The sequence below is a fragment of the Spodoptera frugiperda genome, chromosome 22 (assembly GCF_023101765.2).
Source record: "Spodoptera frugiperda isolate SF20-4 chromosome 22, AGI-APGP_CSIRO_Sfru_2.0, whole genome shotgun sequence".
NCBI lineage: Eukaryota > Metazoa > Arthropoda > Insecta > Lepidoptera > Noctuidae > Spodoptera > Spodoptera frugiperda.
The window spans coordinates 481794-494789 of NC_064233.1; the positions used below are offsets into that span (position 1 = coordinate 481794).

Sequence of the window (12996 nt, forward strand, 5' to 3'; positions counted from 1 at the left end):
ACTTTTGTATAAGTTAAATTTAAGCTTAAACCTGACTTAATAACAGAAAATATTAAATTTTACAAAACTACAGTGATACATAATTAGTACTGTAATAATTTATTTTCTTAATGGTATAAGCCGATAAAAATATAAGACGGATCACCTGATGGTAAGTAATCGTCGACACCCGACACAACAAAGGGGTTACAAGTGCGTTGCTGGCCTCTTAGGGGTTAGGAATTTAAGAGTTGTTGGGGAATCGGGGCGTTGAGTAATTGGTCCTCCACTAATCTCATTCACATAACGAAATACAACACAAGTGTTGTTTCACGTCGGGAATATTGGGCCTCGTGTAACTTAAGTCACATAACGTAAGCGTTGTTCCACGTTGGTTTTCTGTGAAGCCGCAGTATCACTCTGATCAAATCGGACTATTCGTACCGAAGCATGACTCTCCAACACATACCTAATTATGTGAGAGAGTGTATTTAAAATCCCCTATACCATTAAAAACTGCATCTAAATCATTTCTATAATAATTATCTTCACAAATAAACCTCGGACTCTGCCGACCCCCAGACGGCGCAGTAATACAAACGTTTTGAAAGCATGCGAGCGGTAAATGGAAGCGGAGCCGAGATGACTGGCAACGCAACAAAATGTATATTTTTTTGATTTTCGTTTGTTATGTCGCAGTTTGGGAGGTGGTGGCTGGGTCTCTCGTGTCATCTTTGTATTGTTTTTTATAATAATTATCTATCGTGAGTATACTAAATTAAGTAAAAATTATGTTTTACTCACGTGCATTAATGGAAAAAGCTACTAGTTTCGAGTCGAAAAATATTAGACTCTTTTTTTACTTTGTCATATTTATAAGATAACAACGTATAAAACGCACCTTGAAGTGACTTCACGCGATATATCAAATCAATATATCTTCGAAAGTATTTATTATTATTAGAAACTAGCAACCCCGGCGAACTCCGTTTCACCACCAATGATTTTCCCCGTTTTCCTGCTTATATTGTTGCTATAAACCTCGAGGAGCCCGAGACCTTTCCAACGAATGCAAAACCGTGGAAATCGGTTCGTGCGTTCTGGAGTTATAGCGTCAGGAAGGAAATCCCGACTTATTTTTATATTATAGATATAAATACTATAGTTCGGCCGTTCAGAAAATGCGTTCCTGACATATTGTGATTGAACTGACGACGTAACTTTGTAATGGCGTTGCAGTTACGATAAAAACAGTTTTGCTGGTTTTTTACCGTTTTAACAATTGAAGAGTAATAAAACAACATTATTATATCAATTAATGTTATAATTTAGTGCCAAACTGAGTGTCAAATAACTTGGTAAACAATATTTTTCTAAATCTATACTGCGCTATCACAAGGTTATGTCAGCGCTTTATATTTTGTAGTGCTGTGCTAAAAAAACAGGCAAGTATCGTAATCTGTTCTTATACAGGAATCGGATCGGATCGGATCGGAGTCTGATTAATATGTATTCTGTACGCACATTCAATTCAATGTACTTACTTTATTGCATAGAAATACAGATTGTAACTTTGTAACGAAGAATAATTTTATTATATGAATATATATTTACAACACACAATAACAGTTTTATTATATATTTTTGGTCACCACTTAAATAACTAAAATATGAATTTTAAATGATTCCGCCGAATTTAAAACGAAAATAATCTTAAAATAATGCGGCGGTTCATTTTGGAGGAACGGTAACGAACTCAGTGTTATGTTGTGCCCATCACTAGTCGTGACTAACTGACAGGTGTCAGGAACGCATTCTCTGAACGGCCGAAGTATAGCTAACCTGTGAAACAGTTTGAAACTACATATATAACCGTTTTCACCGATACTAAGCTATGTAGCTGTGTGAGGAAGTTGCGCAGCTTAGATTATGCGACGTGTTGATAGTACGGATGCCATCCATAGCACGCATCTTTCCATATAAAAAAAACATAGCTTAGCTGAGTCCGTTTCTACCAGTGTTAAGCTATGTGTACCAATGAATATGATTGGTGGAAGCCAAACGCATCCACAGCAACGTAGCATAGCACATCTCTGGTTGAAAAGCACCCTGAGCCTAGTGTAGGCTCATCTATACACTAAATCATTATAATTTAACAATTTACAATATATATATAGATGACGAATAACTTGCATCCCAAGCTCCCAGACTAAAAGTATTGTCGCGAAATACAACTTGAACTCGGTTCGGACGTTTTTTTTTTATACCTCGCCGCTCCCTTTGTACGAGTCGTAATGATAGTCTGATGTCCCATTGTGGTCTGCCTGTCCCCTAGCGTTTACCGCCGTGATTATTCAGTGCACCTCGTCAAAAAACTGTAGATAAAGTAATACTATGTCTTTTAAAGTTTTAGTTTATGTTTCTGTGTTGGGTTGGGTCTCGGTAGTGTTTTGGCAAATGTTGTGTTTGTAGTTTGGCTTGATACTCAGCTGTGTGACTGTTTAGCAAGTGAAAAGTCTTTTTTACATTTAATGGGTCGACGTTTGGCCGCTATCTCACCTGATGGTAAGTGATGATGCGGCCTACATTGGAGCACGTCTGCCCATAAGCAACCTATTCACTCAGACCTTGAAGACACCCAGGTTATACCCATCAGGAAACACTCCGGCAAAGAATTCTACTCCTTAGCAGTTCGAACAAGGAAACTTTAAGCGAAGCGCTTCGTTCGATATATCTTCGTTTCTATCAAAAATGCTGTTTTAACCTTTTTCGTTGGCTGTAAAATGTATTTTTTTTTTAAATTTGAATACATTAGAATTTTCTCCTGTGTCGTGGGTGCGTTTATAAACATACAAGTTCACATGCACATGACACCCAGACCCAGATCAATATTTTTTAGCGTTAATAATTCTGCGTTTGGCCACCAACCCGCTTACTGCCAGGACGGCGAAGCGAAGATGTGATCAAAGATGGAGCACACAGATTTAGGAAGTACCTATTCACTCTGACCTTGAAATTTGTGGATCACATAAAGAGTTGTTCCGTGTGGGAATCGAACCCGCTACCGCGCCAACCGTGCAGTCTATCATGGACTTACCCTTTAAACTGAAACTCCAGCACTCACTACATAGCATAAAACAAAGTCGCTTTCTCTGTCCCTATGTCCCTTTGTACGCTTAAATCTTTAAAACTACGCAACAGATTTTGATGCGGTTTTTTTAATAGATAGAGTGATTCAAGAGGAAAGTTTAAATGTATAATACAAAAAAAGCAACATCCCCGCAGGGGTAGGCAGAGGTGCTCATTATGACACGTAATGCCGCTATACAATGTACACCCACTTTTCACCATTTGTGTTATAAGTCCCATGTAATAGGAGGTAAGCCTATTGCCATATACCGGACACAATTCCAGACTTCGTGCTACTACTGGGAAATTTTCGAAAAATCGACAAAAGCCCAGTAATGCTTTGCCCGACGACTTTGATGATGTATAATATGGATACATGGATAATAATTATATCACCATTTAAGTGTGGGAGAGCCATGCTTCGGCACGAATGGGCCGGCTCGACCGGACTGATACCACGGCCTCACAGAAAACCGACGTGAAACAACGCTTGCATTGTGTTTCGTTGTGTGAGTGAGGTTACCGGAGATCCAATTCCCCCCTTCCCAATCTTCCCCATCCCCGATTCCCGAACAACAACCCTTAAATTCCTAACTCCCAAAAAGCCGGCAACGCACTTGTAACGCCTCTGGTGTTTCAAGAGTCCATGGGCGGCGGCGATTGCTTACCATCAGGTGATACGTCTGCTCGATTACCGGCTTGTTTCATAAAAAAAAACCATTGCACCCATGCGAAGCTGGGTCGGGTCGTTAGTTTTACTATGAAACCTAAAAATATGAAAAGTAAAACCTATGTCTGTCTGTATATTTTTCATCAGGCCACAACAAGAATATTTTTAATCTGCGAGGTGCCTCAGGGATTCCATTGTTGTGGACGGACAGACAAACCCCTTTTGTTGGCTTTTTTATTAATATATACGTAGATAGTACAGCTATGTATAGGCGGTCTGTTAGATTGTATGGTGTGGAGGCTAGGTAAAAAGGATGGGAGTTTTTTTTATTAGTAGTGGTTGAATGTCACACCTTTGGTGATGATTCTATTAAAATAAGATTGCTTTGCCACCAGAGATGTGTTATGCTAAGTTGCTGTGTTGTTTCCACCAATCATATTCAGGTACACAGTCATAGCTTTTTTTAAATGGGACGAGCCAATCATAATCTCCCTAACTGCAACTCCTGTGCACCAGGATCTACAGTAGATACAAACTTGAAAACACCGGAACACTAAAATAATATCCGGCGCATCTCAGGGACATGAATGACTGTCTTGGATGCCGCAACGAAACAAATCAGAAGATATTATTAGAAGAGAAGAAAAGGAAAACGATAGTTTCCACTTCCCTACAATGAAATTTATTGCGAACAGAATTTTGTTAACAAAAATGAACGAATGAAATGAAGAAGCCCAATCGTTTTGATATGAAATTAGAAATAAACGTTAATCAAGTAGGTCCTATGTAGTGAAAGCGGATGAAACTTGTACTGCACTTAAAATAATATAACGGATTCGAGAACCGGAGTGGGCCCCCAGAGCATCGAACCACACACCTCCCACTCCAAACAACTAAAAGACACCCCCCACTCATAAATACACTACTACACAAATGACATAAAAATACCACTTACACCTGCAACTCTGCCTACCCCGTTACAATAATTAAAGGTTATAAATTGATTCCCCTGTGAGCTGATATTTATGGTAAAACGTAATTACTGCCTTGGGCCTTGATAGATATGCCATTTGTTTGGCTTTGTACGAGTAATTGCAAATATATCAAGGCTTTCTGCTTACCCCCTTTTCTTATGTGTGTAATAATAGGGATGATGACGGGGTATTAAATATAAGTCTTTGACTGCCAATAGAAAACTGTTGAAGGCAAATCCTCCGCTAACGTCGGTCACCGGTGACCACCACGGCGTTCAATGTGTTAAAAATCTATTTAGTCCGTCAGTTAGGTAATGAAAAAATATTAGACACGTATTTTTTGGTTTTGTCGTATACGATAACAATGCTTGGGTAAAATGAATCAAATTTTAAAAGTGAAAACTAATATCTTATTTCTACATATAAAATGTACCTAGAAGTGAAGTCATGCGATATTAGAAATCGATATAATTTTCGTCTAAGTACATGTGTTACGCTGGGCTACTGCTGAGAATTTTCACAACAGCCTATAAATGGCTAGTGGTCACTGCTGGCCAAAGGCCTCTTCTTGCATGATTTTGAGCATTAATCACTACGCTTGCTCAATGCGGGTTGGCGATTTCAAACTTATAATCAGAAATTATAAGCCCAGGTTTCCTCACGATGTTTTCCTTCACCGTTTGTCAGTGGTATCTTAATAATCTTAGAAAGTACATATAACTCGGAAAAAGTCACATTGGTACTTGCCGTTGGTAGGTTTCGAACCCGCACCCTCATGTATGAGAGGGGGTATAATAAGTTCATATTGTAATGTTTTGTTTACTTAATTTACGAAAAATAGAAACAAAGTTACAATCCTACTCACAGTCGTATGGAGAACGGGATAGAATTGTAATTGGTAGGGCGTGGCTCCACTGCCTGCGGTTTTATATGAAACAAATATAAGAAATACTTTTGAAATATTTTCTACTTAATGTATATTAAGTGGTAATACTTTCGGAGATTGCCTGACTAAACATGCTTGCAAAAATGACGTTTAATATTTTTAGGGAACAGTGGGTAAATTTCCCTAAGAAAGGAAGATCCTTCGACCAGATGAGGTGATCTTGCCTGGCAGGCTTACTGCTCAACTCTTGTTCGTTGGGATTTTCTATCCTTTTTGGCAACGTTTTTTTAGTATGGGACCGCTAGGTGGAATATAGAGAGGGTTTTAGATTGTAACGTCTCGTGCTCCTTGTAAAAAGTCACTCTTTGTACTAAATTTTTTTCTAATTTCTTTTTAACCAAATTTCATTTAACATGAGTTAAAGTCAAAGTAAAAATTATTCATTTCAAATAGACCAGGAAGGCACTTTTGAACGTCATAGCAAATATTGGTGTTTCGGGTGTCCATGGCCGGCGGCGATTGCTGACCATGAATGAGGTGAGCCATGTGCTCGATTACCGGCTTGTACCATAAAAAAATTAACACAGTAAACAATCTTACCTTTCCAATTCCCGCTTTCACTGGCACCCCATCCCACTCTGCACCAAGAAAGGCGCCAAAACATTAACTCACTCAATATGTTACTTAGTTATGTTCCCTCTCGCTCTGTTCTCAAGTGAGTGAGTGAGAGGGCGAGTGATTTAGCTTGACGCCCGTCACATGTTCCTAATGACCGGTTAATATAGGAGATTTTAGTTAAGGGGAAGTTTAGTTTAAGTATTTGTTTTAAATTAAACTAAATTGTGTTTAGTTTTAAACAGTAGAATATCTAATTTACTAGTTTAAAAGGTCAGTAATAATGCATCTGTATGGAATCCGTGAAATGCAACTAAAAATCAGCGTTTTTTAAGGGTGCAAAGTCGTTCCATGAGTTTCAGACTCTTGTGAGTGACTAAAAACCACCCCATTCCTACTCCTGCTTTTCGAACCAGGCAGAGCCCCGGTAAACCCGCTAGGTAATCTGCAGCTCCGGATCCTAGCATCAGCCCTACTGGGCCCCATCTGTAGTGGTCTGAAATTATGTTTTAATCTTAATCAAATGTTATTTTCTTGTTTTGAGCATTATCACCTCCTCAAAACTTTTTCGGTCGTTAAAACCTCATTTGTTGGATCCTCCCAGTCTCCACTCCAAGAGTGACGGTTACCACTACCGGTCACGGAATTATTCGCCAGTCTGTCTGTCAGTGAAGCTCCCTCCATAAATGATACTGCTTGAATGCCCTCTTCCATATTACTTGTAAAAAACCCAGCAGTCACCGGTGACCGCCTTCGCGTATTTTCATTGTAGAGTTTATTATGTAATGTAAATTTCTTAAAGAGGTAGTATAGTTATAAATTGAAATTAAACTATAAAATTTCGGGTGTAATAAAAAAAAATCTTTAGTTAATTGATAAATGATATTTATTTCTGTAAATAGGTTATAAAATAACACTTTTACACGTCAATATTTCAAATAGCTAGATGAGGCCGGCATTTTCTATCCGACTACTCTGAGAAGAAATGCCGAAACAAACTCAGAGGTCATAGTCTCTTTTAACGTCCAGACAATGAAATAGAGGATAATGTGAGAGAAGTTAGGTAGTATAAATATGTATTGTAAAGTAGGTATAATTTTAGGGGTGGATGACAAGTTAAGTTAAGCAGCACCTAAGCTTCCCCTTAACAAAATCCACACGACTTAATTTCAAAGTTAATCTGAACGCTGTTTTAAGTGAACAAAGTTTTGGGTCAGCCCGTATTAATAATATATGTTTTGTTAATCAATTAACTTATTCATTGCTTAGAAGTATAATACGAGATATTGAGTACATTGCCTTCCGGGTCCCCGGTTCGATATCTTGGTTGTGACTTGTGATAAGTTATTGAATTCAATTGTGTTGTGTATGGGTGTGTGTTTATGTGTTAAGTTCTGGTGCATTTTGTTTTGTGTGTTGTTTGACTGTCAAGCGATGAGTTAAAGGTGTGATTCTCGAGTCGGGTATTTTTGCATTTTCGGTAAATACTTAATAGCGTGTGAAATTGTCTTTCTGGAACTCGATGTTTTTTTATAAAAATAGCCAGTAAACGTGTAGACGGATCATCTGATGGTAGGCAATCGCTGCCGTCCATGGATCGAAATACTAGAGTTGTTACAAGCTTGTTACCGGCTTGTTGGTGGTTTAGGAATTTGAAGATTTGTTTAGGATTTGTTGGGGATTGGGGAGATAGGAGAAGGGGGTAATTGGGTCTCCTGTAACCTCACTCTCACGACGAAATACAACACAAGCTTTGTTTCACGTCGATTTTCCGGAAATCCGTCGAATCACTAATTTCTCTCCACACTTAAATTATTATCATAATAATGTAATTTGACAGCAATGCCTATCCTGTTAGAGAATAAGCGAGAGCATAAGTTTTCCTTTTTTAATGACTGGCAACGCACCTATGAGTCCTCTGGTGTTGAACGCTTACTAGCAGGTGAACTGTCTGCTCGTTTGCCACCTATTTCATAAAAAAGTAAATAAAGGGACTGAAGTTATGTGGAAGTACATTTATAATTAGATTTATGAAATAAGCCTTAAACATATAGGTCTTTGTTCAAGACCTCCCATTGCCATTATCTTGAGACACAAAATCGAGATACAAAACTGTCATATCATGGAAAGAAAATATTTCCTTCTCTTCCTATTAATATCAGAGCTAGCTGGTAGTTAGTTCAGTACCTGTATAAACAAACACACCGCAGTACAGTTGTTATTTTAATATTACTCTCGAAGAATAAACTGTCGCGGACGCAAATTGCTATTTAAAAGTAAGTCACTCGAGGTCGTGGAGTAGGAATGAATAGAGAGTTCACTGTTTTAAGTGTTGGAGAGCCATGCTTCGGCACGAATGGGCCGGTACGACTGGAGTCACGGTATCACAGAAAACCGACGTGAAACAACGCTTGCGTTGTGTTTCGTTGTGCGAGTGAGGTTACCGGAGGCCCAATTACCTTCCCAATCCCCGATTTTCTAACAACCCTTAAATTCCTAACCCCTAAAACGCTGGAATTGAGTAATTGGGCCTCCAGAAATGATATGATATTATTTATTTCAGTTTTAAATAGATTACTACTTGCCATGCTCCTTGCACAAGTCTGACCCTTGAGTCAGACAGGCAAGAAAATGCCAACAGTATTATGACCACCCATATATTTCTGTGCATGAAGCTTTAAATAAATACATATTAAACTTTAGGTGCTGTATTTGGTAACCTTTTGAATAATTACTAGACGTTGCACTATCATGTAATTACCTTATATTAGAAATAAAGTAAGCAATCAACCAAACCTAACCCTCCATTCCAACCATACTCCCAGCCAAAAAGCATAGTTAGTTAAACCCAGCACCGCCTATAAACGGAACAGTAATTTAACCTGTCGCGGCCAACACCTGGGCACTTTTAAATATACCCCCGACATATTTATTGTTTAGGGTTAATATCGCAAAGTACCCCTTTTAGAGTGCTAATGTTCGCCCAGCACTTTAAAGGGTTAATTGGTCCACTTATAAATTAGATGGTCGAAGGAATTTTGGCGATTTCCTTAGAAGACGTTTTAGGGTTGTGGGCGCAGGTGTGATTTTTAAATAGTCTATATTGTGCTAAGTAATGTTGTTTTGTTTAATTAATTTGAATTACTTATCTTTTTAGTGGCTTAAATACTGAAATCGTGTGATCCGAATAGTTTTTCACAATTTTTTTGTCAGGACAAAAATTCACTTACTGCCCTGCACACTCATTTGGTTTCATACACAAATATTTTTCATATTTATGTTAACCCAGCTTCTGAAAGAGTGTAAACCACGGTATCAAGGTGAGCAAACGACATAATAAAGATTGCAGACAGGCACTGTAAGTTTGATACTCCCTCTCGCCTCGCCCAAGCCGGGAGAAGCCATTGGATGATCGCCCCACAAAAAATTGCTGCAAAGGTCAAAGTGATGTTAGTTTTCCTTTTTGTATAATTGTTATCTTCTTTTCAGAATTCTCTGGACGAGTCTGAAAGCAAAATGTCTGGTGACGTCGACTGGACTAATGTCCTGGATGCAGACAAGAATAGTGAACTACAGGGCAGTGATAAACTTCGAGGTAAGCTGTCATTATCGTTAATTCAAATAGTCAAACAAATTGCATCGTCACGCGTTTTATCCCTGAAGGGGTAGGCAGAGGTGCAAATCACGGCCTGTAACGCCGTTATACAATTTACACACTTTTCACCATCTGTGTTATTAGTCCCATGTAATACGGGGTGAGCTTAATACTGAGCATAATTCCCAAGAAAAGCAACACTTTACTCGACTCGAAAATTAAACCCGAGACCTCTTGTTCGGCAGTCGCACTTGTGACCTATCGACAAACGAGGCTGTCTATTATTACAGCAATATTAACCTAAATCTAACAAAACAATTACTTCCAGAATTCTACAAGAAACTAGTTCAAACTGACGCCAAAATAAAAAGCCTAAAACGCATCAACCAAGTCGAGATGCATTACCTTGACGATGACTTACGAAAATCTCCAGACAGATCGAAAAGATCATTAAAATTATACCATTACCCAAAGAAACTACACTTCATAAGACATAGAAGATCACTGCTAAACAAGAACAATGAAAGCCCCTACTTGAGGAGACGAGCGATGAATAGGACTCGACTGAAACGGTTCAGCAACGAATCCGAAGAACCAACGGGCTTTGTCATAGAAAAGAAGAAACTCCTTGTTCAATACAAGCCTGCTGGCAGAAAGAAAATTGCAGTAAAGAAATGCTCTCACGCCCCAAAAGACTTACACATTCATGAACATCAACTTAAGCACCCGTTTTATAAAAATACTCAGCGTTTAGATGAACTGCTGGATAGATTTTTGAACAAAAACCTACCAGAAATTATGTCTGATCCGTTTGGGTTGGATGTGCTTTTCAAGCAGAATCCTAATAAGGCTTGTAAGCATCCGAAGCCTCATAAAAATGTGAATATAATTGGGAAGGAACCACGAATAGACCAGATACCGAAGCCTAAACAGAAGATGAAGTTGCCAAAGGAAGAAAAAATGGAGACTCAGTCTGATCTCCTGAAGATGCTGAAGCCGGAGTCCACGACGGAGTATGAGAAAGACTTCTACCATCACGAGGCGCAGATGATTGGAAAGGAGAGGCAGAAGATTGTCACAGCGAGTCCTAATGATTTTGAAGTGCTGTTGAGCGTTTCTACTATAATGTTAGTATATTTTAGTTATTTCATTTTAGTTTAGTAAGTGTTCATATCTGACGTAAAATATGTCGTGCGTATCATCGGTCGTACTGACGTATCATCGGTTGAGCGTGAACGGTCACGTGTTTTTCTATACATTTGTTTATTCTGGCTTACGCGACTTATGATACGCGACGCATGTTCCGACTAACGCGTCGTGCCTAACTGTAGATTAGGATTCTTTATGTTAAGATCAACGTATACAAGTTTCAAGGCCTGGAAAAGCTAAAAATTTGATGTCACACCGCGACCTATCTGCTCGTTTATCACTCATCATTATTATCATGACTGCACGGTTGTCGCTGTGTCTGGGTGACTGGCTATCGCGCAACGAGTAGCGGGTTCTATTCTCACATTGCTATTTGCTCAACCCGGGAATCGATCCTTGTCCAGCAGTAAAGCTTGCGACCACTCGACCAACGAGGCAGTCGAGGCTTCTACTACCATACAAAATACCTGTTCCTAATTTACCATTGAAAAGTCAGTTCTGTTGACAGGAACCCTGACATGAAGCATACAAAAGTGGGACAAGTGACGAGTCACATGGACAAATCACAAATACTGGGGAAGGTGCCGAATCTCCGCCGTCTGATGCAGCTGGAAAATGAAGAGGACGAGAATCTTGGCTATGAGGACTTCAAGGAGGTGCTGACAGATGATATGGAGAACCACGATGAGATGGATAAATCTGTTGATAGGAAGAAACGGACTGATGTATGTATTTGTAATTTTTTGGTTTAATGCGACTGCCGTAATATGCGGTGATCCCTTTTGTTATGACGGGGTGAAACCGTCAAGGCGTGCAAGGAGGCAAAGGCGTCAAGCTTTCTGGGGACAAAAGACTAGGGGAGTGTGGGAATGATACTACGTCCTCACAGAAAACTGACGTGAAACAACGCTTGTGTTGTATTTCGTTGTGTGAGTGAGGTTACCGGAGGCCCAATTACTCTTCTTCCCAATCTTCCCAATCCCCGATTCTCCAACAAAAGGCCGGCAATACACTTGTAACGCCTCTGGTGTTTCGGTTGTCCATAGGCGGCGGCGATTGCTTATCATCAGGTGATCCGTCTGCTCGTTAACCGGCTTATACCTTAAATATTGATAGAATAGATTCATTATACTAATTGCTAGATATATTTAATTTTCGACTTTACAGGATAAATCACAAGTACCTACAGATAAATCGACGAAGTACAATCCACCTGGTGTGCACAATCCCAACTGGAAGGGTCCCATGCCTCTGTATCCTGATGAACTTAACTCCATGGTCAAACATGGTCCTCCTAACAGCACTAAAGACCATAAGGAGGTATGAGCAATTATCATCTCTTGATCCATCATCATCATTACTATATTTACCACCATCCATCCAAAAGTCTGCAGGAAAGACGATTCTTAAGGTGCTTTTCGATCTATAGCGAGTATCTTTCCATATAAAAAACAGCTTAGCCGAGTCCGTTTCCACCAGTGCTAAGCTATGTGTACCAATGTATAGTTATCATTGGTGAAACCTATGACGTAATCCAGATGAAAACTATGACTATGACCATAATTATGCTATGAAGAAGATCCCTTAGGTAGCAGTCGTGAGACTTCACGCAAATAGTCTTTATCTTTTTTGCCATTAATAAAATCAGTTGCTAATGTACCATAATCGTTTGTCAAATTCGTATAGTCTCTTTACCTGTTTTATTCAAAGTTACTTATTTATAAATGAACTCGTATAGGCTATAGAATCTATGGGAAATTCATGCCAGCAAAATGAACGCTACTATTAATTATCGCCGCGTCGTGTGTCGCGGAATGCTGCTCATGTATATGAGCCTCTAGCATGGCTTGAAACTAGTAAAGTTCCTCATCAAACAGTTACGTGAGTAAGCCGATAACATAGTAATTAATTTAGTATGTCTCACCAAAGTTACAATAAAACGCTACTATTATTATACCTTTCGTAAGACATACTAAATTAATTATTATGTTATCGGCTT

General features: G+C 39.0%; 1 protein-coding gene across 1 annotated transcript in view; it reads left to right on the forward strand.

Annotated features, from left to right (window-relative positions):
* Window positions 1-12996, forward strand: part of LOC118279580 (uncharacterized) — a 40811-nt gene that overhangs the window by 18064 nt on the left and 9751 nt on the right. The window contains exons 10-13 of the mRNA XM_050702446.1: window positions 9743-9848; window positions 10177-10975; window positions 11506-11722; window positions 12165-12317. Of these exons, the coding sequence (XP_050558403.1) occupies window positions 9743-9848; window positions 10177-10975; window positions 11506-11722; window positions 12165-12317 (1275 nt within the window). The remainder of the gene's footprint in view (window positions 1-9742; window positions 9849-10176; window positions 10976-11505; window positions 11723-12164; window positions 12318-12996) is intronic.